The sequence below is a fragment of the Thunnus thynnus genome, chromosome 22 (genome assembly GCF_963924715.1).
Source record: "Thunnus thynnus chromosome 22, fThuThy2.1, whole genome shotgun sequence".
Taxonomy (NCBI): Eukaryota; Metazoa; Chordata; class Actinopteri; order Scombriformes; family Scombridae; genus Thunnus; species Thunnus thynnus.
This window is the reverse complement of record NC_089538.1, coordinates 2,019,269-2,047,234: the sequence shown is the minus strand read 5'-3', so window position 1 is coordinate 2,047,234 and position 27,966 is coordinate 2,019,269. Positions and strand designations below refer to the sequence as shown.

Here is a 27,966-nt window from a genome sequence, read left to right as displayed (position 1 = left end):
TATTTGTATATGTAGGATGATGGATTCATGTGTGATTTGCTGTTTTGTTGGTCAGTTGTTTGTAGGACAGAAATACGAGGTCCGAAGCCTTCCCCCCACCATTACCAGGGAGGCCTTTGAAGACTTAGTGAGAGTTGTGGAAGAAGACAGACAGCAGATGTCCAAGAACAAACCAGTGGAAGACTTTCTTGCCTCAGGCTCCCAGTCCAGCATCACTACAGACAGCAGCACTGGCAGTTTTATCCAGGAATCCATTTACAGGACTTATTTGAATTTTGGAGAACAGGCAACAAATTCAGGACTGCTGAGCCAGAGTTCCCACAACTCGTTTTCAGACTTAGAGGAGGCCAGACTCAGCCCTGTCGCAGCAAGGAGCCTGGGGGATTTGGACAAAGACCTGACATTACTCGAAATGTGGTACAAGCTTGATGAGAATTGTCTTCCTCCGGTCTACCGCTTACTTCCCATCAGGTAAAAACAAACTCTCTGGTCACACATGAAATTATGACATGAGATCATTTTAGCAATTAAAATTGTGGAAATAAAATAGATGTATTGGACAAATTGAAATTTTTATCTGATAATGATGCTAAATGAAAAGCCAAAAGATCGCCAAAGTTATTACTACTACTGTTTGGAACAAAGTGGTCGACCAACTGAATGACCAACCAGCCGACAGACAGAAATTGCCATTCCTAGAACAATGCTGTTAGCATGGCTAAAACTACGAACAAGATTGAAAGCAGCTACATGTAGCAACCCTTTGAAGCTGTGCTATTCCCTGCACACTAAAATATGAAAGTGTCAAACCAACAACATACTTGTGATTTTGGTGTCCCCCTTACCTCTAAATGGCTCTACAGAACAGGTCAAGGGATCACTAAATTCACCAAAGTTCTTCCTTTGAGAATTGTTAATGTGCACAACAAATGTCATGGCAGCCTTTTACATCATGTAATATCCTGTATGTTAGGGTTTGGTGCAAGGATAGAGGAAAGGTGATGGGATCACCAATATCAAAAAGGTTCATCCTCTGAGGATCATGAATAATCAGAGAAAATTTCAAAGCCATCCATCCATAAGCTTTATTTTATACAAAGCTCATACAGGTGGTGCTAGAGGAAAGCTCAAGTACTGTGTTGAATGAATGGACGCATGAACAGAGGTCAAGGGGTCACAACGATTTAATAGGGTTCAACCTCTGGAAAATGTGTCTAACAGCCCCATTCATTATCTTTGGTGACTTTTACAGCACTCACCATCCCAACATATTGAGCATGGACCGACAGCACAGGAGGCAGGCTATGAAGGACTGGAGCGCTACCTGCCAGAGACTGTGGGGAGTTCTGCAACGCTGCGTGGTCAAGGCACTGGGGCAAGAAGAGGCCTCACTTTTACTCAGGACAGGTAAGGTTGGGAAACATTCTGTTTTTTATTCTTGTCCTCTGTTTTATGTATGTTGGCAAGGTGGTTCTATCTAGGGATCACAGGAAAATTCCCTGATTTAATTGGCTTTGCTCAAGCCTGCATTGTTTAGCTTATTTGAATGGGTTGGTTTTCCTCCTTCATAAGATTCATTTGGGCAGATTTGTACACAATCATACTCTAGAATGGACCAAAACAACCACACCAAAACCCAACAGTTAAAGGTCTCAGTATGCTTCAAACAGAGGTTGTACAAAATGGGCACAAAACAATAACTGCCAGTATTATCTTTTTTTCTTAGTTCTTGACTGGGAGGTAGAGACAGCTCTGCAGTATGTAAATGAGGCTCCACCAGAGGAACATTGCCACTGCTATAAGAGAGTCATCCCAGATCTTCACTACAACCTAAAGAACCAACATGCCACTCTGTACGCCGATCTCCTGAAGGGAGGAGCTCAACTCGATCCAGTACTCAGCACAGCCCACCAGTCTTTCATGGACCGCCTCCATGAAAAGGTATATTCAGTGTAAGGAAAACCAAAAATATACTCCCTAATGTGGAACTCTGGGTGTATTCAGTTTTAAAACGATATACACAAGACAACATACAAATATTTGCACACATTCAGGCTAAGTGCTAGTGATTTTAATGGAGAGCAAGTCTTAAAAACATAATTACATACAGTATAGTAATTGAAATGCTGTTGAAACATATTATTTGTAACTGAGACATCAAACAAAAGGTTCGCTTTATTTATTACCTCAGTTAGTGCTTGCTGGGACTGGACGAATATAGGCTTTTTGTTGAAACTGGTTATTGGCCATAAGAAGATATGCAACTTTGATAGAATGTTACTATAAAAGGGTGTCAGTCTGTAATAACTATGATGAAACTAAAGAGCTGCTATTTAATGTGTGTGCTTTTAAGTCAGACTGTAATCATAATTACTTTTCCCTTTTTGCAGTCAAGGATCATGTCAAAGTGATTTTTAAATGTTTATTTATTATTGAAAAGAAGGAAGTATCTTGTCTAATGTATCTTTGGAGACACGTCAGAAATGCTCTTATGTCCAAGGCTCTAAGGGTGTGTGCCAGAATAGGGGTTTGATTGACAGCTGAGTCAGCAGGGGCACAGACACACATTGTAAACAAACTTGTGCTGCTGACTGAAGCTTACATATCAAGGACAGACGGTGTTTGTTAGCAGTGGTGTTGAAAGAGAAGAAAAAAAGGACCCCCTCAATTAAGCATCTAAATGGACCATTCATGACATTTGCAAAAACATTTTTATGCTCTTCAATGTGCTACAGCTGACTAGCTAATTAGGTCTCTAGCCTGCAAACTGAGCTTAGCAGTGCACTTTTCCCCTGGTGGATGTTTGTTTGGCAGCTTGTTAAGCAAACCAACAGAGCACCAGGTGTGCTTTTGTAGATTTACTCCTCTTGTCTCTTAGTTCCAAGCTTATGTACTGTACATTTTATTCATTTATGTATACATCATCAAGCTGCGCCACACCAACATCTATGAGCGTAATGTAGGCTGGGGACGGAAAGGTCTGAACCCCAAACACAACCGATCTCACCAGTTCTACACAGAGCGCATCTCCTCTCATGTTCAACGGACCGTCATCAACTCCCTCAAAAAGTACAACACACACACTTACAGAAACACTTTATAAAGGATTAAACATCTCTGCCCTGTATGAGTTGACTACAGCTGCTGTTCATGCCTTGTCTATTCCAGAGTCATGAAGGTCACCAAAGCCCCAGGCCCTTTTAACATGGTGAGGAAAGAAGCTGCCAGAGTGCAGATACAGGAGGAGATACAGCGTCATGTTAACTATGGACGCCACCTGTGAGTCCTTTCCCATTACCATCACGGTGACAACCTCATCTAGGTTGACAAGAATGCTGTCTTTTTACATCAAAATATTTCCTAGTGTAGCTTGAAGTAGTTACAAATAGCTCTTTTGAAGCCACAATGTGTAGAATTGTTATGTGACTTAATTTTTTGTTTGTGGAAAAATGACACAGTGCTGGCATAAGGAATGAAAACAGGAGGCATTTTTGTTACTAACAATGGAGGATGCCCAAGTCAGAAATTTTAAAATGAAGTAAATTTACTGAGCCTCTTTTAACAGAATATTATTAATGCCTGGTCACAGCAGAAAGTAGCACAACAAAGTTCATCCACAAAACAGTTGGTTTAAGAAGCTTTCTAACATAGCGACTACTCATCGAAATACTGTGACCCAAGAACATGCTAACTCTAGTCAGCCCCTGTCCTGGATAGTTGGCGTAATAACTGTCAGCTAGCAAGCTAGATAGCTTAGATGCTAACAAGACAATAAGTTGACACAGTTATGTATTTGTCATGTTTATGTAACTGTCAGGGAAAACCATGTCTGTTTGGTGCAGTAGTTTATACTCCAGCAGAGCATGGTTATATAAAAATGGAAGGTGCACCACACCTGAGGCTATGATAGCTTCCATGCTAGGTCAGTTGTGCAAATTTCAGGTCAAAGCAAAAACTTTGCACTGATTTACTTTGACCATTCCATTAAAATGAAGTTGAATGAAAGTTTGCTGTATTATATGTTAGTGTGCCCAGGCTTTTAGTATTCTTGTCAAAAGAATGAGAGGACAGAGAGTAAACTTACAGAGTAAACTACAACTATTTGAATGTAGTTCTTACATGCCAAAGTTCCAGTGAGATTTCCCTCCATCCCTCAGAGGGAAGGGCTGTACTTTGAGGCAGTTTTTCCTAGCTGATGTGAAGAGGGCAGTGGAGCAGTCAGCAACCAGATGCATCCTCCTGCTGGGACCACCAGGCTGGGGAAAGAGTACCACCATGGCTGCAGTAGCACAGCTAGCACCCTCCTGGCTACCTGGGTGAGACGCTGGCAGAGGAAAGGATTAGGTGGTAGCATAAAAATATTATTATTTTGGTTTTTGGTGTTCAACATACACATTTTCAAACATGGATTGATAGAAATTAAATGTACAGATATAGATAACATATATTAAAGTGCAAATAAACTAAGATATATTCAACCTTGGTTGAACCTCAGTTTTTTTTTTATGTCTCATTGGTTCAGATCAGTGAATGTGTTAGTGTATTTCATTGGCCTCACCGGAGAGAGCAGGAACATTCGTCTTGTCCTGCAGAGTCTCTGTGTTCAGCTGGCTGAAGCCTATTGTCCCCACACACAGCTGTCAGAGGTACTGGACCATCTCTAGTATCCACAGCTTCATCACACCTTACAGGTTGTGCTGTTTGTTAATGTTGCTGTCATCCATGTGCCCACATTACTGTACACCATTTAACATTCCATTTTTCATGTACACAGTTGAAATGACACTTGACATTGTAATGCATTTCCAGTGTGCATATACTGCACCTACATTACTCTAAACATGTGAAAACTAGCTGGAAGCGAGTTTTAAGCTTCACATCTGTTTTGCCTGTGATACTGTAGTATACTACCAAGTAATATGCTAAGCTAATGAAATTAATCAAAAAATTAATTCATTCATTTGCTGTAGTGCCATAGTACCCATACTGCATTTTGATTTTATTCTTCAGGGTGTCCCTCAGATGATTAATGAGTTCCACTCTTTGTTGAGCCTGGTGGGAGCAGAGAGACCCCTGGTGGTCCTGCTGGACGGGTTAGATGAGCTGTCAGAGGAGTGTGGTCCAGACCTCTCCTGGATCTCAACCCCTCTACCTCCAAATGTCCACTTCATCCTTTCTGCAACCACTGACTCCCCCTGCTCTCACACTCTGCAGGTCAGTGGAGCTGAGTTAAACTTGATGACATTTTATGTTGAGAATTGAGAAGCTATGGTAACTCAGCCACTGTTATCATTGTAAACTGCACCTGCCGTGCTAGAATGTAAAGTTGTCGAGGGGAGCGAGACTAAGTGAAGACTCAATTAATTATGTGATCTACTTTTTTCTCTCACCCTCCCCAGCAGTCAACCCGTACCATCGTCCTGTCCCTTCCTCCACTCAGTCTTGATGATATCATGCCAGCATTAGAGGCCAAACTGCGGGCTGACCAGCGGCGTCTGCAGGAACAGCAGTGGCAGCTGCTGGTCCAGGCCTGTCTCTCCTGTCCCTGCCCTCTGTACCTGGAAGCAGCGTACGCTGAGAGCCTGCTCTGGACCTCCTTCTCCCCTCAGGTCAACCTCAGCCTTCCAGCCAGCCTGAAGGGCCTCTACCTTGGCCTCCTGGCTCGCCTGGAGAGAAACCTGGGGAGGCAACTGGTGAGACGGGCTGCATCTCTGATCTCCATTTCACGTTGGGGTGTCACTCAAGAGGTGGGGAAAACTACATTTAATTACAATCTGCACCTGATCTTTTTCCAAAGTTTACAATATTACAGTGCATCAGTGCTGGATTACACTCAACAGAGCAATATGTGCCTGATCATCAGTCCCATTAATATGCAGTGTGCCACAAGGCTCAATTCTTGGTCCAATCTTGTTTTCTATGTGCCCCTTGGCCACATTATATCTCTTATCTTCGTTATGCTGATGACACACAGCTCTATCTCTCCTCTAATTATAATAACTCTATTAAGCTAGACAGTTTAAAACTGCCTCAGTGCTATATAAGAACAGAAATTATTTTTATTGATCCAGATACTGTTCAGTTCCTCAGATTTAATTGAACCACTTACCCAGAATGTCAATCCTATATATGTTCTATATAAGTTCTATATATAAAGTTTGCTTGCTTGATAATACACTATATCTAACCTACTTTAATCTACTTTTTTGCATTACATTGACAGTTTTTTAAAAGTGATGTCTAATATTCATTCAACAGTATTTGAAAAAATAGAAGGATGGCATTTTAAAGGGTAATTCAGATTTTTTACAACTTGGATCTTAGTTTTTTTAGTTTTGTCACACGATCAGACAGTTTGTGAACAAAGGTTAGTCAAACTAGAAAATGAAGGTAAAATTATTACCCAAACTTTTCATGGTCATCCATCACAGTGTACAGACTACTGGTAGTTATGCACACACTTTTCCTGTGCAATGAGGGATTAAGATACAATCAGACTAATCCCCAGAGAGGAAATTCGCATGTTACAGCAGTGCAAGAAACAGTCTAGTGAGGCAGGAAACAAATAATAACTAATAAATACAACAAAATAAGAAGTCAAGTAAATGATATTCAATCTACATACATTATAAACATTACAATACTTAGGCTATATACAAGACCTGACTTGTGCTTTGTAAAAAGATGGGCAAAATATGTGCAGAAGTATTACTTACATTTGACATTAACTGATTTCGATAGTCTGTTAATTATATGTAGAAAATATGTTTTCTTGTTCACACTGCTCGTGTTTCTTGCCCTGCTGGACTTTATTATGGCGATCTAACTCTCACCAAGTGTATTGTTCATATAACTAATGGAAATTGTTGACAGAACTATAAAAATATGAGCCACAGTTTAATAAACTTGAATCATCCTTCAAGCAACAATCCTGCTTTTTCAGTTACAATATTTGGTCACTATCAATTTAATGCAACTTGTCATTTTATCCAAGGCAGTCACACCAATGTGCAACTAGCTTCTAACTTAGACTTCTATGTGAAAAGGATCAAATTGATATTCTTATTCAATCCACGTTTATGTTCGTCATCAGGAATTACTCAACCTACTGGCCAAAGATGGGAAGGTGCTCCAAGAAGTGACCTCAACTCACCCCTCCTCCTCCAGCCAACCCAGGGTTCCTTATGTCCTGTGGGCTCGACTGAAACGTGACCTTGGCCATCACCTAACTGAGGTCAGGACAGATGGAACGTGGGTGTACCGCTGGACGCATTCTGAGCTGAGCCGTGTGTGCATAGATCTTTATTTAAATACAAGTGACTCTCGCGTGGCAGTGCACGCCGACTATGCTGACTACTACCGGGAAAAGTCACAGTGCGCACACATATTTCAGCCACTGGCATGGACACTGGATGATGAAGAGGACGGAGCACAAATGGCTAAAAGTTACAGATTCAATTTGAGGAAACTCAATGGGTTACCTTACCACCTGGTCCGCTCAGGCCAAATCTTGCCCTTCCTGTCTGAATGCATTTTCAACTATGAGTTCCTGCTACATAAGGCCTGGGGTTTGTCTGTCCTGGACATAGAGGAGGACCTGAAGAAGGCTGTGCTGCCAGACAAGTAGGGACTATCAGAAGAAAAACAGTGTGCTTTCCTGTTGTCTTACACTGCATGTAATATTCATGATATATGATAACCTGTAGGTTTTCATAGTAGACAACAACAATGAAGAAGTGGATAAAAAAGAGCTTTCTTGTTCTTGCAGGATAGCACAGTCGTCTCAAAGCAAGAAGATGTTGGCTTTGAATTTTGGCTTTGGTTCTATTTAATGTTCTTGAGTGCAAAAGTTAACCCAGCGCTTTCCAGTTTCCACAGTCCAAGCACATGCAAGTTCAAGTGAAGGGTTAGGGTTCAAAGAACTAACATCGCAGGGTGCATCAGATAGTCAAAAAATATGTCCTTTGTCTTTTCCTAACCGCGTTTCTTTGACCTTGATGGAAAATGTAATGGAGTCAAGGAAAGATTTAAGAGAACTGAAAAGATGTTTAGAGATTTAGAGATGGGATACGCCTTCCCACCAATGGTTGCACACTATTCCACTGACCGATAACTGGTAATGCACAAAGAAACAGCAAATCAAAACATCAGCTTTTCATATATTTTATGAGAAATGAAATGCATCCAAGACGTTTGTTAGACCTCAATGACATACACATTGAGCCTCTTGCAGGACAAATTTTCTACCTTTATCCTAAACCTCACTTACTTTTTTCATATGGTTTGCTCATACTAGTTTTTCAAGTTGCATTCAGAAAACCCTCTGAACTGCACAAACTTGTGTTAAATTACTTAATTCAACTTGATAAATGTTATCTGTTCATGGGTAAATATGCATAAAATGAGATTATTGATGCAACTTAGCTTAAAAAAACTTTTAAATCACTAATACATGCCACTTAAGAACAAATCTGCAAGTCTTACTGGTGATTCTTGCATAAGGCCCAAAAATGTTTTGGTCACAAACACTAGATGTGAAAATAAGTGTGTTTGCTTACAGGAAATCTCATCAAGGTACTTTTTAACATCAGCATGACTTGCTGGTTCTCACTGATTCTTCATTAAGTTATAAATCATGAAAATAAAAAAACAGGCAGTTGATCTTTGCAATCCTGCATTGCTGAGCAGAATGACTTTACTGGTGTAGTTCTCATTCTGACCTCTACTTCAGATCAGGACTCTTTGCATCAGTCTTACTTCTCTCCTTCTGCATCTTGTCAACCTTCAGCTAGTCTATCTTTGCAAATAAATTAAATAAAAATAAATAAATCTTCACTCCCTAGGGTGCTGGTGGATGTGGAGGTGCTGTCGGGGGCTCTGGAAATGTCCCAAGCAGTGCTGCAGGAGGATCCCTGTCAGCTGGCCTCCCAGCTCATGGGTCGATTGGGACAAATGGTTATTGAGGACCATCCTGTTGCTAAAGGTATCGTTTGACAGTCCAACTTTGATCAAATTATGGATAGTCTACTTCACAGCAACTTTTTTCCTAAGGTTTTTGTATCAGCCTACGGTAACTCTGGAGTGTGTATAGTTCTAAATTATTTTGAAATATTTGCTGCATCATCTGCTAATCTCTAAGCTGTGTCTGACCTAGGTGACCCGCTTAAGTTTAGCTACCTCCATGCTCTACTGGCTCAGTGTGCCCAGTCCTCCCTGCCTGTGCTGCTGCCCTCCTCCACCTGCCTGCTGCCCCCAGGAGGCCTCCAACATACCATGCTGGCAGGTAACCCATCAAACATATATCGCTTCACAGAGTTGAATGAATACACTTAAAGTATGTGCATGTTAGTGTTAATGTGACTGCGTGCTATGACTGTATATAATGAAATAATCAAATTCAAAAATGGTGTATTTACCTAGGTCACCTGACCAGTGTGACTGCCCTGGGAGGGGGCCAGAAAGGACCCTTGGGTGTCACCAGTGAATCAGATGGAAGCCTGAGGTTTTGGGAACTGGAGCAGAGACGTATCATCAGGACTCTGGATGCGGTGGGGGGAGTTGTGGGAGATTCCCTCACCCTCGGGCTGGATGATAGGATGCTTATAATCCGCATGGGACCAAGTCTGCAGGTTGGACTTCAGCAAAAATTTTATTTTACTTCATGGTTTACTTTAAGAGGAACTATTTCTCTGCCTTATCTAAATGAAGCTTGGAAGTACAGTGTTATATTAAGATACAGGATTGACAACTAGGCTGTGTAAAAAATGTAAAAATCACAATTATTTGGATATACTGTACATCACTCTGGGAGTGGTCAAAAAAAAAAAAGAAAAAAGTTTTTTTGGAGGGTACTGTCAGGTTAAAGTCTAAAGGCCCATTAAAACAACGTAACTCCAAGAGCTGTTTCACACTACTGAAAGACCCATTCATTCAGTATATTAAAGATATATGTTTTTCAGGTGAGAGAGGTGGAATCTGGCCGAGTTGTGTATTCAGAGAGTGACTCAGTTGACGTTCCCATTGTTACGACAACTTGTGAAGGACAGCTGTTGGTGGTGTTCTACGATGGAGTTCATCTTGTCAAGGTACTGATAAAAGTTGCACTCATCACTATTTTTCTATTAACAATGGATCATATGGCTATGTGAAATAAGAAAGGGGTCACTTATAGTTATGACCTTGCAGGAAATTAGCACCAAATCAGCAGTTCCTTGTTTTGAACAGCAGGCAACTGTTTTCAATATAAAAGCTCTGATAAATCTACTGTACACTACCTGCCCACCACCAAACTGCAGACAGACAAAGTTAGAAACTTGCAGCTGGGTTGGACCTGAAGTAGATTCATCAGGTGGCCAGAAACATGACCCTTTAATGAATGCTAATATTGCTGGTGCTGGATCGAGTAAATAGGCTATTTTTGTTGAGCTTGTTCAAATTATGCAGGTATGCAGAGTCCTGCATTCAGAATTCTACTTTAAGTATTAGCAGTAGCACCTTAAACCCCCAGTACTAAACATTATTTCCATTTTCAGAAATACACACAATACCTGCTCAGCAAACAGCAGACTAAGTTAGCTACTAGCTAGCTTTTGAACATCTCAGGAGTTGAAACACGACACCAAATGAAGGCTAATGTTCTTCTGTGTCTGCTGGAAGTGTGAATAAGCAACTGTTTGCTAGAACAGTCACAATAATGTTTCTCTTTTGTTTATATAGACTATTTTATTTGTCTTGGGTTCCTTTAATCACTGCTAATGACCTGCAATACACTTATTAGACTATTTTACTTAACCTTTGTATTAAATCTATGCACTATAATCTACCTGATGAGTTAGACTAATGCAATGAAATAGGTGTATCGCTCCTTTAAACAAACTGTCACTAATATCCACTGTTAAATACTTCTAGTGAAAGAAATAACCAAACATCACACTGGAATTAGTTGTCAAAATAATGAACTTCTCTTATTTACTTTGGCAAATTTCCCATATAAACAATGACATAATAGTCTCTTTCAATTACTGGAGTTATGGCAATAACTCTCTCCAAATGTAAACAATATACTCAAAGTGAAATCAAGATTTCCTCTGATTTAAATTTATATCAAAATTTGTAGGCCCACATTCACCAAGCACACACGCACACAAGCCGGCAGGTATTTAAAATAAAATAATACCTGAACGGAGAGGCCCAAAACTATTTGGCCACTTTACTCAAAGAGCAACAAAATAAAATGTGGTACCTTGGTCATGAAGTCTGACTCCAATCAGCAGTTTACACCAGCCCTCGGTCTCCGGGAAGGAACAGAATACACGCTGAAGTCCAAAGATGGCGGGTCCGGCCCATGTAGTGAAAAGTCTGTCTGAGCGTTGACTTAGTAGCTCATGGCACTGTCCGATAAATCCTCAGGGTTTCCACGTCGAAAACGATGAACTAAAGCCTTTAGCATAATCTGAGTTAGCTACACAGTGGCTACAAGTCCATTCACTGTGCAAATGAATTCTAATAAATCACTCGTGTGTTAGTTATAGTGGCTATGAGTCCATTCACTTTGCTAATGAATGCTAACAAACACACGTTCGGCTAATGAGCTAATAAACAAACATTGGCAACATGGCATAGACTGTCGCGTAGATAATCTCAGACACCAGCTACACATTTGTTTGTAAACACTGCGCATACATCGCTACTCAGTCCGACAAGTTACATGATTTCACTCACACTCTACTTCCTCTCTCTTCTCATACACCTGTGTGATCCATAGATGTATTATAAGAGCTGGATACCGGACTAAAAATGGCGCCCATGCAGTCCTATAGGAATTGCTCGCCTGGCGCATACGCCAAAAAAAGTTTCTAGTTTCCAGGTTTGCTTCCGCGCTGTGCGGCCCACTGAATATGCGCAGTAGTGTTTCCCCCGCTGGCCCCGCCCGCGAGCTCCCACTCGGCCCATGGACTTTACATTGTGATGACGTCACGGATTTTGAAATCGCTTTTCTCGGCTCGAGGAAAGTTTTACAAACATAAAACCTCCATGGATCAAAAGTTCATAATAGAAAGAGTCATAATTGACGATTCAAGGCGTCCTGTCAACAGTTTTACAGGCGTCTCTTTTACCATGGTGGTCTATGGGGAAAATCCTTTTTGGGCCTCAGGGGGATTTTTCGCTGCAATACCGCGAGTGGCCACAGGGAGAAATTGGCTGCAAGGCTGAGCAGCGGCGCCCTATCAAGCTCTTCTTATACATCCACGGTGTGATCCCACCCACTTCAACCAATGAATGACCAGCATTAAACTCACTCTGGAATACTACTTCCTTTTACTACCATGAGCTCTTCAAAATAAAATGAATATTTATAACAATACATCTGCATATTTTTAAACTTATTTATTCCACTGAACCTTTTAATCTTTTAGGAAATAGCTTTTTTTAACCATATTTATGATGTCTCTTTTAACCTTAATTAACTTTCTCTTAACATAAACTTTATTACAATATATGGTATTTTTTAAACTGGCTACATTTAGAAAGAGTCTTGGTTGAAAAGTTACAACTCAATTTGACCATTGACCATGCTCATTAAACTTATTAAAAGGTGTCTCTTGTGTATATAGGTTTTTGACCTGACCACTTCCTGCTCTCTGCTGCACTGTGTTAACATTTCCTTGGAGCGTGAGGCGATCCACAAAGACCGCTCCATTCTCCTATCCAACACCTCCATCAAAGACTATGTCCTCTTCGCCTACAGGTTGATATATTTGTTCATCACTGACAGTATGTGAATTTGACAATAGTGTTTTTTCTTTCTCTAACTTTTAATTAGAAACTACTGACATAAAATAAATTAAGGATGACATAGCACAACAGTGTTTCATTTGTTGAACTCAGTTGAAATAGTCAATACTAAAACCGTTTACTAATGTCATTTTCTAAACGGGCTCCAGATCCAGTCCATTAAAAGATGGCAATAGCTGGCAATTTTCTATATTTTTTTTATTGTCAATAAATCTCATGTGCACAGCCAAACCAACAATTAACTCATCCTACTTATAAGTATAGTATTATGTGTGCATCCAAAGCCTGATAGGTCTTATTCCACTGTGCTTTACTGCACCATTAGAAGTTAATTAGTGGAATCTCTTGCCTTCTTAATGCGTTTGAGACCACCAGTTATGCTGAGGTAATGTTGGTATATAGCAAATAGCCCTATTCCACTATTATAGTAATCCATATTATGGCAACAACCGCTCAGCTAACTAAAGAGAAACAACAATCCATCATTACTTTAAAACATGAAAATCAGTCAGTCTAGAAAATTTCAAGAAACTTTGAAAGTTTCTTCAAGTGCAGTCGCAAAAAATCATCAAATGCTTTGATGAAACTGGCTCTCATGAGGACCACCCCAGGAAAGGAAGACCAAGAGTTACCTCTGCTGCAGAGGAGAAGTTCATTAGAGTTACAAGCCTCACAAATCACCAATTAAGGCACCTCAGATTAGAGCCCACATCAATGCATCCCAGAGTTCCAGTAGCAGACACATCTTAACATTATTTGTTCAGAGGAAACCGCGTGAATCAGGCCTTCATGCTTGAATTGCTGCAAAGAAACCACTACTGAGGGAGACCAATAAGAAAAAGAGAATTGCTTGGGCCAAAGAACACAAGGAATGGACATTAGACCAGACCCAAATCTTTACTTTTGTCTGATGAGTCCAAATTTGCAATTTTTGGTTCCAACCGCTGTGTCTTTGTGAGACGTGATGGAATGCTGCATCAGATGACCTGGCCTCCACAATCACCCAACATAAACCCAGTTGAAATGGTTTGGGATGAGCTGGACTGCAGAGTTAAGGAAAAGCAGCCAACTGTCCTCAGCATATATGTGGGAACTCCTTCAAGACTGTTGGGAAAGCATTCCAGGTGACTACCTCATGAAGCTGGCTGAGAGAATGCCAAGAGTGTGCAAAGCTGCAATCAAAGCAAACAATGGCTACTTCAAGGAATCTAAAATATGAAACATTTTGGTGTAACACTTTTTTGTTTACTACATGATTCCATATATGTTATTTCATAGTTTTGATGTCTACAGTATTGTTCTACAATGTAGAAAATAGTAGAAATACAACCCTTGAATGAGTAGGAATGTCCAAGCTTCTGACTGGTGCTGTACATGAGGGGGGGAAATTTTTAGCAACACTTTTCAATATAATACACTACAGTACACCATCAGCCATACAACCTCAATAATAAACATAAAGTAGAATTATCACCTTTCTGACAACTGTCAACAAAAACTGAAAATATATAAGCTTTGTAAAAGTAGAATTTATGGCAAAGCTGTTGTCTTGGATTGCATTAGATTAAACAGGTGTTCCTAATAAGGTGCTCGTTGAGTGTATATAAGTCTTACTGGATCCCTCTTTACACAGCCAGCATGTTCAGATTTCAGTTGGTCACCATGAATGTCGAATGATGGTGATCTCAGCAGCATCACATTCATAATGCATGAGCCACAAGTGTCACTGCGAGTGACCTTGTTCTTAAATAATATCACATATCCCTTTGATAACAAGCTGTGAAACCAGGCTTGTTAACAAAGGGTATCCAGACAAATTTCACCACTGGCTTTGAAAACAGTTGTGAATTATTAAGACTGGCTACCTCTCATGTGCCTCGCCAGTGTAATGTAGTACAGAGGTGATTCCTTTATGCCTTACCTCCTGTCACATAATGAAATAATAAAGGATACTGAAGCTGATGCTCCAGGGATGTCAGCAAGATGATAAAGGCTTTTTTCTTTATTCTGTCACCATCTAATTAAAGCCAAATAGAAAACAGTGATGCGATGCTTTCAGAGTAATTAACACAGTCATACCTTCACACCTGACAGGTGGAGGTATCAGATAAACAACAAAGTAGGTCACAGGTGGTTGCTCGTAATATGAGATGGCAGGCATGGGAATAATATAGTAAGCCTCAAGAGCATTAACTAATTTACAGTTCGCTCAGTTAAAAGTGTCAAATGAAAGTCCTTATAAGCGTGATAAAGCCTTCATCTTCAAACTTACAGGCAGAGAAAGTGCTTTGTAGCAAATGTTCCTTTCTGAGGTGACTTGAAGGAAAATTCTAGTATTTTTCAACCTGGGTCTTGTTGTCATAATTGTAGCTGTTCTGACTATGTGTCATGTTAACTTAGCTTTTACCACCTCCATTGTAGAGAATCAGCAAACACAGTTTGGTTTAAAAAAGCCGCTTAAAGATTTATAAATAAACTTCAGTTTTATATGGAAAGTATTATCCTGTATTAGCATTTGTTGCTAACTGCATGGGTAACTTTCCTTGTTGCATAGAATAGAGTAATTCAAACCCTTTTTTAAGAATCTTCGGCATTTGTACTTGTAAACAACAAAATGAAATATACCTAAAAGGACATTTGTGATCCAAATGTCAACACATGGGTCAACCAACTACCAAAGTTTAGAAGCACAGTATTGGAGCCTGCTAAGACCCAGAACTAAGTGACAGTTATTTTAAAGCCACACTTAAACTTTTTAAAGAATAAATAACATAATCTTCCTTTAACAAATGAAAATTTTAGTTAATAACATTACTGCTTAGTAATTTAATTTTTCACACATTTTTCTATAACTTGGCTAATGTTAGCTAATGATAGCAAACTTTAAATAAGATATTCTTGTGCAACATTACTGATCACTTTGCTGCCTTTACTTACTCTTCAGCTTAAGTTACAGCACATAGAGTCAGTAGACTTTTAAAAGTTTGTTTACATGTATAAACAACAGTGAACCAGGCCTATATTTAAGAAACACAAAATGCAGATTTTTTCATCAGCAATAAGATAATAAATTGTTGGAAAAATACTTTTGTCAAATATTTTTTAAGTTATTTTGTCTGTTTAAAGTTGTATCATTTCCTATGAGGGCAAAACAGTTAAGTATTTATTTCTCGTATACAACCTGCCAGCATTAGTGCATAGTGTAAGCTTTATAGTATATAAAATGGAATTGGGACACAGCTTTTGAACTGGATTTATACATATTAAATTTAACAAGACTTTAAATTTAAATGCTAAAGCTAAGTTACCTCTTGTTTTAGCTAATTGTTACATGTTCCTCTTTGTGTTTGAGGTCTGGTGGTGAGGCAGCAGTATTCAGTGCCAGAGAGGGCATTGTGCTGTGTGTCCTGTCTGCTCAGCATGGTGCTGCCTCTATCCAAGCTGTGGAGATGACTGAGGACTACCTGCTGCTTTTCTGCAGGTATGGTGACAATGAAGAAAGTACTGCAGAGTGGATACGGACAACACTAATGAATCTATAAAGATTAGCCACTTTCTGCAAACTGAAAAACAATTTAAAGGGTCATCTCGCTCAAATTATTAAGAGAAAATAAAACATATTTTCTCATTTACCCCTAGTTGTATCTAGTTAGTTATAGTTTTGGTTTTATTTTGGTTTTGAGAAACAGTCAAGGTGAATGGAATAGAATTTTTCCTTTAATATGCCTGGAGATCTCTGCACTCATTCTCCTCTTACCACCCACTTACTTTGTATTTTCTCTGTGCCAGGTATCCGTACAAGAGAGGCAGTGAAATCATCCACATTGAGCTCTTCAGCACTGTCTCCTTCCAGTACCTGCGGTCTATACTTGGCTGCACCCAGGACTGCATTTCCCAGGTCACTGTCAACCGGGGGGGGACTCACATCATAGCCTTTTGTCCCTCCATTCACACCGGCATCACTGAGTTGGTCACCTGGAACCTGGAGACAGAGGACCACAAACACATCACACGCTTCCCTGCAGTGCTGACCAAAGGTTTCTCTTATGCAATAACAAACATTGCTGAACTCAACTCATTATACCAGTGTTTTCTTGAATTTTGAAATTCAGGTCGAGAATTGTGAATGAGACAAAATCCCTTCTTTTTATGACATGTTCCTCTGCCTTCAGGCCTGTGTTTTGACCTGCGCTTTTGCCTGGGGATCTGCAGTGGAGAGAAATACCTTCACCTGTGGGATCTGACTTCCAGAATCAATGACCAGAGTCTTACCTATAACATCCACAAACCCAGGAGTGATGGCACACAGGAGGTCATCCCTATGGGGAAAACCATGCGGTAGGTACTGACAGGTGACTGTGACAGTAGAGGCTTTGTGTTTTCATCTCATAACACTAGTAGTTTCATGTTGCATGTTGATGGATGTGATCTACTTGCAATGCATTTGGAATAACCATTAGACTGATATATCACTCACAATAATCTGGCCTTGTTCAGGTATCAGTCCATAAACTGAACTGATTCCACACAGTTTGATCAGACAGCACACACACACTGTATATGCATGATGATGATGGTTGTTATTATAATTATCATTATTAATGGAATGTCTTAGATGGAAGAGTTTACTGTCCAGCGTTTATAACCCACCCACATTTTAATTTATTGGTGACAGAATTGACCAGGTTAATAATAAGATGATAGTTGATTATATACAAATTAACACAGCATTTCTAATTCTTAGTTTCTTGATATATCAGTCATCATGCTATTAACATTATCTCAATATTTTGTTCAGGACCCCATGATGCTACATAGTTTCTTTATATCTGCTCCAAAATCTGCCATGAAAGTAGTCATATTTGGAAATGTGAAGTAATGGTATCAGGATCATCATTATCCATCAAAACCCAGACAGTCTGAGCTACCATACAGTCCAGGTTTGTATTGCGGTATAGTCCTCCTTTGATGGAGACTGGCTCCCTCTGCTGGCAGGTATGCTGTGTGCCGCTCCATCAGAGCCGGGACTGTCTCTGTGTGGAACTTGGCCAGACGGCGTTTCATCGGCCGACCGGTCCGAGTGGAGCACGGCCTCTACAGCAGCACTGATGTGGTGCTCGCTCATGACTTCAAACTGTACATCTTTACAGACAGAAGCTCAGCCAGTTCCACTGACAACCCTTCATGTCAATTTCAGGTCAGACACTCCTACAGTAGCTGTTGATTTTTTAATATTCATCCAGTTAATTTGTGTACATGTGCATAGTGAGTTTGATTGTTTTTGGTTTTTAATTTACCCTCATGTACATCTTAACATTAAGGGACAGAATTTGTGTTTTACAAGTAACCCACAACTTCCCTCTCATTCTTGACTTTGCAAAAAATTCTTAACTAACTTTTTCAAGAGCTTTCTATCGCATCTGAGTTATAATGGCAATAGATCAGTTATGGTCACAAGAGCTAAGTGTGGAACTTCCAAAACCCCTAAGGAAGCCCAAAACATTATTTCAGCTTTATTAAAGTTGTACTGCTAAATGTAGGTTATAGTAGCCCCTTCTGGCTCTTCAAAATAAAAAGTGACAGAGTGCACCAGATCTTTTACATGTAGCACCTTTAACAATTTCAGTTTTCTTAAAAAATCTCTATTAATAAATACTGACATTTTAAAATATCACTGTAAAAACAGAATATTGGTGACCACTGTTATCCTAAACAAAGTCCAACTTTATTTGGCAAGATGTGGAATTTAGAGACAAATTTCCTAGGTCAAGGCTGGATCACATAGAGAGCAAAGCAACCAAGTGCCCAAGGATCCCCAGGCCCCCCAGGAGCCCAGGCCCTTCAAAAGTCCCTGATTCCATGTCAGTTGGTTTGTAGTCATTTAATGTAGTGTTAGTTAAAAACAGATTTTTGTTGTTAATACTGAGCCCACATACTGCATTTACAGAAAAAACAGACATGTTTTATCACTGCATCTCTACACAAAATATACTGATTTCTTGTGTTGTGTGCAACACCGATCACCACCCACACCCTGCAAATGTACAGTTCAGTGCTCACAAGTCAAATAAGCTATTTCTTTAGTTCCTTAGCAAATTAATGGAAGGTATTAAGTTCTGTAATATATGCTGGAAGAGAGATTTTCTTATGTGGCTTGAAAAGCAAGGCAAAAAAAAAAGATTGAACAAACATTCCTTATGATGCTGCAAGTTGTCAAATTTGCAATTTTGAAAATAAAAACAAAAATTATAATAAAACTTTACAATCAGTATGTGCCAATTTTTGTTCAAATTTTGTGAATAGTCTGGATCATCCTTAACCATCAAATTTCTTTTAGACTTTTCAGTTTCCTAGTTTTTATACACATTTAAAAGCTACCCTATTCAATATTTTTATACTGAAAATAGATCAAATGACCATGTAATGTGAAAGGTGTCACTGTCAGCAATAAAACCACAGAGAATTACCTCCTCTGAGTTTTTAGCTTCTTTCAGCTCATTGTTTTGGTTTTCCAGCCCACAGCTGTACTGTTTTGTTTCAGTCTCACGGCTCTCATCAACATCTTTTCCAGCAGCAGCTGTTTTCAGTGAAAAGGCTTTGATAAAATTAACAAAAAGGAGAGTAAATATTGGACTTGGCTGGACACCATCACAATTCCAAATCAGTGTTAATGCTCTTGTCTGTTGGATGTGTAAAAAAGAAACTCTTTGTTGCCATATCAACTTTATGAGGAGATAATATGTCAGATGTTGTGTTTACAGCTTGTTCCACTGCCATAAAGTCAATGTAAGTTAATATATTCTCTTGGCTTAGTTGTGAATCACTTGAAGTTACCATACTGCCCCGTCATTACTCTTGTGTCCGACCTCACAGACTCTTCTGGTGTATGATTTGATTAAGCGGAGCTACGTGAGAAGACAGACTGGGATCACAGTCATTTCCTGTCCTCAGCATGAGTACCGTCTTCTGCAGGATGGACGGACCCTACTGGGCCTGTCAGAGAGAAGGTGAGAACTAATGTGTGAAATACAGGGAGTGTGCAAAAGTCTGCAATGATAGGAATAGAAAATGACTGCACTTATTGAGCCAAACTCTGGTTATCTAACTATATGTTGTATTTGAAGAATTGTTTTATGATTTTTGATGTTCACAAAAACTGTTTTGGATGAATGTTACAAAGGTGTCTTGTTGGACCTGGACTGCAGTTAGAAGTATAGTTTGTCATCAAATATTAGATGAATGTACAGTACATTTAAAAAAAATCATTAATGAACTACTTTGGAAATGGATGGCAATTCTATTACAGAAATACAGCATCAGGAACATCAATAACATATTGCTTAGACCCACACAGAAAAAGGGGAAAATAAAGATGAAAAGATGTTTTCTGGTCTCCAAAGGGTACATGAGTTCAAATTGCACTCATGACATAAATTATAATAAATAATATGTTTAATTTGTACCACACTTTTCATTCATAGTGAAACACAAAAGCCATCATGCCATTTCCTACTCCTTTTTAGTTTGAGGCTCCATAGATTTCAGACCCCCTGCCTATACCACTGTAATGCCATTTGTTTCTTATGCAGAGTTAATTTATATTCATGCTCACATAAACTCCATTTAAAAAAAATGAACGTGTCAAAGATGTTAACAATGTTAATCTTACTCTGTATTGATCATATCGTCCTTCAAAGAGCCATCTCAGCAGATCCCTGGTTGGATTTCTCTTTATTGGATGTTGTTGCAGAGATCATCTGATTCTGTGGGATTTGGATTGTGGTTCCATCAAACATCAGATCAAACTGTCCAGCAGAGAGTCGCTCCTGTGCAGCAGCACTATCCAACCCCAGCAGCCTCATGTGACACCAAGCAGAGAGACAAGATGTGAGCTGCCTGATCCCGACTGCATTTAGTCATCATCATGCTTTTCCATATTCACTACCAGATTCGTCAACATTAACATTTTACTGTAGGTGTTTAGCTGCAGCACTTATCCAATCCAGAGTGCAATATTAGAATTAACATCAGTTCCTGGATCACATTCATAGCAAGTAACTACTGTCTTAATAGTATTCCTACCATTAGTGATCACATAAGATTGAGCCAAAGAAACACAAAACTGCATAGGAGACAAACTTTTTGGAGAGGGTGTTTTTCTAGCAAAATACTTATTTACATGATGCTCAGTGGTAAAAAAAAAAAAAAAAAAAAAACATTTTATTTTTTGCCCCTTTAAACTTTACACTTACATAATACCATTTTTACTATTACCTGTAAATCAAAATTCTATCATCTATTGTCCTTAAAACCACTTTGTGTAGATTTATTTGTTAGTATAGCATCTTTCAAATTATCTATCTATCTATCTATGTATCTATCTATCTATCTATCTATCTATGTATCTATCTATCTAAATTCCCAGAGATATTAGGACATGACAGCGTGATGAGCTGTCTACTTGAGTGTCTTACTTGATATACCACTGGGTAATTTTCAAATACTAAACACATTGGCTTTAAAGAGGTGCAAAATGTTCTCACTTTGGAGGGGTTTCTTCATATTTACTTAAAGTCTACTTAAAGTGTTATATGTCTGGCTAGATTATAACACCTGTCTGGAAAGGTCATACTATATCACCTTGTAGTTCTAAGTAACTTGGAGTTGTCTTGCCTTGTCACAGTGATGCCGTGGGATATTCGAACAGAGAGCCAGTCTGCAAAGAAGAGGAGGCTGGAGAGAGAGGCACAGAAGGAGAAAGAGGAGAAGATGAGGCTGGACAGAGAGAAAAACAACTCTATAGACCAGTACCTCCTCAGTGAAGATGAACAGGTACACAGCAAAAAAGCAATTCACCAACAGGACAGAATATGGAGTATAAGCAGGGATGTAATGTAGAAACCAATCTAAATCCTGCAGAACATACATTACCATGATTTTAGGCTGAACATTGAACACACAAAACATGCTCAAATATTTTTCAATATGAAATTATCAGCTGTGTACTGTATACTGTAAGTCTATTTTTTTCTTGATGCATTATTGGCTTCTTTTACACTAAGTTTTATGACATTACCAGTAATTGTCTTACTGACTTTCAAATACATTCCACACCTTTATTTTTTAGGTGGTGGTGTGCTCCTATTTTGCCCACCACCTCAATGTGTTCAGCGTGGTGTCCCAGGAACATCTTCACACTCTTGAGGATAACATGTCACTGCTGAGCCTCCACACTGCAGCTCTTACTCACACCGGCAGTCACCTGGTACTGAATAGCTACAACCAAGACCAGCACACCTCCTACATCACTCTGTGGGACCTGCACAAAGGAACGGTGGGTAGTAATCCTTTGTTCCAATTTACTCGAACTAGAACTGTGCTCTTCAAATTGTTCAAGTTTGTTTATTGGATTCTTTAAAATAATTATTCCTTGCATTTGTCAGTTTTTTATCATCAAGATAGGAAATCTGCAATTTATCTATAGATGATTTCTGATGTAATATTAAACCAAGTTTTATCTGAATTCTTGTAGGTGAAGAAGAGACTGAGGAATGAGCCTGGTGTTTGCTGCGTAGCTATCACAGACAACGCCAGCAGGGTTGTTTTTGGGGTCACAGGAAGCAACACGTAAATTATTTCGCCTAGTTTTCACATGATCAGTATTAAAGACTTTAAAAGAATAGTTTGACTTTTTGGGAAATACACTAATTCACTTTTTTGCAAATATAGCAATGTGAAGATAGATACCACCCTAATAATAAATCTAATAAATTGCAGCAGCAACAGCATTATATAGATAAGTTGGAAAAGTACTTACCCATGCAATATTACAATATGTTACATATGGATAATAAATTAAACTATAATATAATGTTAAGAAACATGTATTTCATACATACCTCTAATTTTTCTCAGAATCCCAAGAGATTTGATGACCTTATTGCAGACAAAACTTACCGGTGCTCTCCAAGGGAGTTTATCATCAGTCAGGATACCAAAAACACATGTTGAACAGCAGCAGAAAAGTGTGAAGCACCAGTTCCATGTGCTTTTGGTCAAGTTTCAGTTTTTCTGAGCTGATTTTCCTTTTCCTCAGCGTCAGACTACTTCTCATGGTCAGTCTCCTGAATTCCTTCTCGGCGTATCAAACTGATACGCCGAGACTGATTCTCCAAGTAATCAACTTTACCATTCATGTTGTTATGACTTGAGCTGACTGTTGTGATGTCATTGTTCAGCTCTTTACACAGAATTGACAAGTTGTCAGAAAGTGATTATACGTCTGGGGGTATTGTAGACTTGATTTGAGGTCACAAAGCTCCTTTAATACTCCATCTAGTCTTTTGTTGAAGGAGTCCATAAGCATCTGGACAAAGTCTTTGTAGGTACTCTCCTGTTGTTTGAGTAAGTGCTTGTAAGAGAACGTCTGTTTTTCTAGGTCATGTACCTGTGCAGTGGTGATTAAGTCCTCATCACTTTTTTGAAGTTAAAGTTAAAGTTTATTTATTTAAAGTGCAAAATCACAAAAAAGTCTTTAATGACATGACTTCACTCTTGCTATGAGAGGAAGTAGTCCTTATAAAGCAGAAGCTGGGATTTAGTCTTGGTATTTAGACTGATCCAGTAGTTACGAATCCAACATCTTTGGAATAGGATTTACACACAATAGGATCAAATATATTGTTGTTACCCCAGATTATCAGTCTAGGGAAGATATTACAGATAATTTCGTTGATTTCAGGTGGATTGTCTCAAACCCAAACTCTCAGGAAAGCATGGTGGCAGCCATCTTGGATGGAATCACTCAGGTTGCAGTGCTTAGCACGCTGTATTCCATTTGTTTAATCCATACACAAAAGGAACTACATTTCTTGGCAAACAGTGGTCATGCACACTGACTTTCAGGAGTATCTGCTTGTTGCCTCCCCATCAAACTACAATTTGTTTTTACATTTCTGTTTGACACTGATCAAACAAAAGAGATACAAATTGTTAATTTGTGATCTTTAGAGATGTTGATAGGTGTATTTTTTTTTTTTTTGTACTTTAGACAGAGCCAGGCTAGCTGTTTCCTCCTGTTTCCAGTCTTTATGCTAAGCTAAGATAACCACGTCCTGACTCCAGCTCTGTACTGAACACATAGATATGAGATTGATATCATCTTCTCATCTCACTCTTGGCAAGTAAGCAAATATATGTATTTCCCAATATGTCAAACCTTTCTCCATCAAACCATTCATTTTCACTTTTATAAAGTACAAAAAGACATCATACAACCACCCAAGCACTGTCCTGTTTGCTGCTGTAGGCACTCTTTTATCGTGACACTTTGCAAGCTCTGTTGCATGAAATAGCAAATAAAACACAACTGAAATATAGAAAACACTATTTAAAGGACCAGTGTGTAGAATTTAGTGGCATCTAGTGGAACGGACTTGACAGAAATGGAGTATAATATTCGCAAGTATCACCACACATATAATCTCATTTGATATATGCTATACTAAGTATAACATGTTTGAATGTTAAAATGCTTCTTACATTTATAATGATTAGTGTTGTCCATGTTTGCTCTGACAGCATGAAAGTGTGGGACCCCTTCAAGAGAAACTATAAGAGCATCTGTGGCTATGGGAACCTGACAATAGACATCTCCAGTAAGCTGTACATGACAGAGGGAGGAACCAAAGCCATTCTGCTGTCAGGTAGGAGCCAGATTGGAAGTTATTTAAAGCTCCTAAACAGGCATTGAAGAATTTATAAGGGTTTCACATGTATTCACACTCTGGTGCAGAAAACCCGCTGTTTCAGCAGGACTCTTTGACATTCAAGTGACATATTACAGCATGTTTGTCACTTTCAAATAAGTGTAATCAATGCAGTCCCATATGGAGTTTGATTAAATGAGGCTGATACCCACAGCTATTTTTAGGGAAGCTTCCACCAGCACATTTATGTTCTGAGATTAATATTTGACCACATTAAAGAGTTAGTTCACTCAAATAAAAGAAAATCTACAAAGCTGAAGTTATCCTGGGTTCTGTTTGTAATTCAGGTGAATTGACCCTTTAATGCAAAAAATACCAATAAATTTTCTCTGTGATTCAACGTACTGTATGTTTATTTTGTTACTGGCCGAGTCTGCCTCTTCCACAGGGGATTCAAATCGCAATCATTTGTGTTTGGGTTTTTTTTTTGTTTTGTTTTTTTAACCAATATTGCAATTGAGATTGAAATTGCTATCACTTCTATCCAATCCCAGGCCTTTATTTGTAGTCTACATAGTGTTAAATTGGATGCATTTGTACCAAGCATAATCACAAATTTCCGTGTTTCTAAATTAATAGAATCTGATAGAAAAAAAATACAGTTGATTGTTGTTTCCCAGAGTTCAAATCTACTGTACTATATGTCATTCAAAAGTAGCCTTATATTTATTAGTAACAGCGAGCATAACACACGGAGCTCAGAAATTTTAGTGTGAAACAATTGTATGATTTGATTAAAAGCTTAAAAGGAGATTCCCACAACTCTGTGCCAGCTGTCTGTTGTTTACACTTGACAACTACCAGGCTGTTGCTGCTAGAAACATGGCTAAAATTAACATTTTTACATCACCCAGATCATTTATCTACAGCAAAACCCATCACTCAGTTATTGTTTTTGAAAAGCAAAAAGACACAGTCCACAATGTATTTTTTCAAAAGTCAGTTATTTTGAGCAGTGTCTCATCTTTGAACACATAAATACCACAGACACTAGCATGCTGAGAGCATTATTGATGCTGTGTTCATATAGAATGGATGGCAGAGATGGGAAAGATTCTCATGTTAATGACTTGCGAGCGTTCACATCATTAAGATGGTTGTATGATAACTGGTTTAGTCATGTGAGGATTAAAATACTGTACATTGACAATATACCATTATATTCATTAAATTTGGGTTTAATCACATTGAACTTCGGACTTTGGCTGATGTGAGGTGTACATGTTTGTTTGGTTTCAGGCATTTATGTATTATTTGGCACAAAATCTTATATATCAGAGCTTTCAGAAAAATCTGGGTTTCCCAGTCATAATTATGACTTGGATATTGATGTATTTACATGTTAGAAACACATAATTATGATAACTCCGATATGACAAGACCATGGGATGACCAGATACCAGCCAGGAGTAATGCGTTTGTCCCTTCACCAACTCACAGAGTTGTCAGTTATCTACAGCAGATTAGATCTGCCAACAACATGTCATTAAAGCTGTGAAATCAAAGATTGGTGAAGAAAAACCTTTCTTCTCCTACAGCTTGTTAAGACACTGTTATTTATATCAGTTAAAATCAGGGGTCATGTGATTTGAAAATCACTCTTTCAAATTGCAATTGCAATGTAAAATCTTTCAGCCATACTCAGTATATACTAGGTGTAACTCCTATTGACTCACCACTGACTCCCAGAACAATGAAGGACTCTTTTAAACTTTGACTTTTTATTTGACCTAATGGCTCAAATTGTGATAATATAAGCATCATTTCAGATTGTTTGTGACACCAAAAAATAAATTATTTGTGGTTTTACAGCAGTTTCTGCTGTAATGATGGTTATTTGGGGGGGTCCTTTTGGGCCAGTGTATGTAATGTGACCTGCAATTCCATCTGTGGCCACTGCACAAAAATCACCTCACAGCCCAGCACTATTCCTTGGGTCTTGCAAAGAAGCCAGTCAAGTGGTGTTTGCTGCCTCCAGTGGTCAATACAAGTGTCATTTCAAATGTAACTCTCAGTAATCATAGTTGTTGTCAATTCAACCAGGACTGAGATTTTAAAAACTATAGATCTATGTATAAAGACTATATGTCTTAAAGACGTACCACCCCAAAAATGTGTTTGGTATATACAGTATTTTTTTTCACCATTGTAATATCTGGCAGAGCAGTATCTCTCCATGTGAAACAATGATTTTCTTATGTTGCTATAATCATGCAGGACAGTTAAGCCTTTGGGACCTGGAGGCATGCAGTGTCCTGTCTGTTCTTTCCCTGGATGCACACGTCTGCTGCATGAAGCTGCTTCATGGGTGCAAGGTTTCCGTTCTGCTTGGCCTCAGCCACAGTCACGCCCTCGTCACCGTCAGGGCAACATCCAAAACTGTCACCACAGCAACTCCAGTGTCCACAGAGGGAGACTTGTTTGGAGAGTCCAGCAGCAGCGAGGAAGAAGAGGAGGACTCATAGGGCGCATGCTGCACCTCCTGGTCCTCGTTATGAACAGACATCAGAGAATGTAGAGCATGCTACATGATAGAACATAAACTAAAACCTAAACATCCCCGAGTAATATTGCAGTGCATGTTGGGTGTAATTATTACATTTACATATATTTCTTTTTTATATATTTTGGATACAAACTGTAAACTGCTAACAGAGTTGTGCAGGCATTTCTTCCAGGTTACTGCCAGGTTGCTTTCTGGCAACCACACCAGAAAGAGAAAATGTTTAAATGGACAGCTGGATAGTACAATTTAGACTGGGGAAGACCAAATCCACCCTCACTGTTACCTTTACTTAATTACTACCTAGAAATTCTAGGTACTTTACCAGACCAAATGAGAGATGACACAACAGAGTCTAGCTTCTTGAAGTAAGACTGAGGGATGCTCACTGGAACTGACTGAAAAATGTATAAAAACATAGACCCTTGGCAATGCTACCATTTTGATGGCATTAATGTGTCCCACCATTAAGATAGGCAAGGTGTTCCAAAAAATGTATATTGTTCTCCAATTGTTTCATTTTCTTATCCCAATAGCTGGCCCAGTTTTCTTGTAGCTATAATACCCAAACTTGTGAATTTATCTAAGACAATCTTAAATGGGATTGTCTTCAGGAATGCCTTGTCTACCAGTCATGATAAAGGCATTAGCTCACCCTTTATCCAATTTATCCTATACCCTGAGAATGAGTCAAATTTGTTTATAGATATAGCTTTAGGATCCGAAATTAATAAAATTACATCATAGGCATAGACTGAGATCTTATGTGAAGTACCCTGATGTGTTATTAGATGTAACTCAGGACTTAAGTGTATATGTGAAGCCAGGCGTTCTAGCACTCAAGCAAAGATAAACGGTGAAATCAGTTTCTATAAACAGCTATCTGCATATTAATGCAGA

General features: G+C 38.9%; 2 protein-coding genes across 2 annotated transcripts; both read left to right on the top strand.

Annotated features, from left to right (window-relative positions):
• The first annotated feature begins 384 nt into the window (after positions 1-384).
• On the top strand, positions 385-12,083 carry LOC137174556 (NACHT domain- and WD repeat-containing protein 1-like). Its single transcript, XM_067579935.1, has 2 exons — positions 385-5,214; positions 5,400-12,083. Exons 1-2 carry the CDS (start codon positions 5,023-5,025, stop codon positions 6,012-6,014), a joined length of 807 nt encoding a protein of 268 aa, XP_067436036.1. The 5' UTR covers positions 385-5,022; the 3' UTR covers positions 6,015-12,083.
• si:ch211-212k18.6 (uncharacterized) lies at positions 6,385-27,122 on the top strand. Its single transcript, XM_067580829.1, has 18 exons — positions 6,385-6,390; positions 7,094-7,623; positions 8,844-8,983; positions 9,155-9,283; positions 9,421-9,629; positions 9,960-10,085; positions 12,615-12,748; positions 16,148-16,276; positions 16,585-16,832; positions 16,968-17,133; positions 17,791-17,992; positions 19,669-19,802; positions 20,546-20,682; positions 21,479-21,627; positions 21,923-22,129; positions 22,328-22,422; positions 24,376-24,500; positions 26,781-27,122. Exons 1-18 carry the CDS (start codon positions 6,385-6,387, stop codon positions 27,026-27,028), a joined length of 3,114 nt encoding a protein of 1,037 aa, XP_067436930.1. The 3' UTR covers positions 27,029-27,122.
• The last annotated feature ends 844 nt before the right edge of the window (positions 27,123-27,966 follow it).

Excerpts from the sequence above, each read along its gene's own strand:
- LOC137174556 (XM_067579935.1), top strand. The coding sequence starts at position 5,023 with ATGATTAATGAGTTCCACTCTTTGTTGAGCCTGGTGGGAGCAGAGAGA. Across the intron at positions 5,215-5,399 it reads CCTGCTCTCACACTCTGCAG|CAGTCAACCCGTACCATCGT; the intron begins GTCAGTGGAGCT and ends CACCCTCCCCAG.
- si:ch211-212k18.6 (XM_067580829.1), top strand. Across the intron at positions 10,086-12,614 it reads ATGGAGTTCATCTTGTCAAG|GTTTTTGACCTGACCACTTC; the intron begins GTACTGATAAAA and ends TTGTGTATATAG. Across the intron at positions 22,423-24,375 it reads GGGGTCACAGGAAGCAACAC|CATGAAAGTGTGGGACCCCT; the intron begins GTAAATTATTTC and ends TTGCTCTGACAG.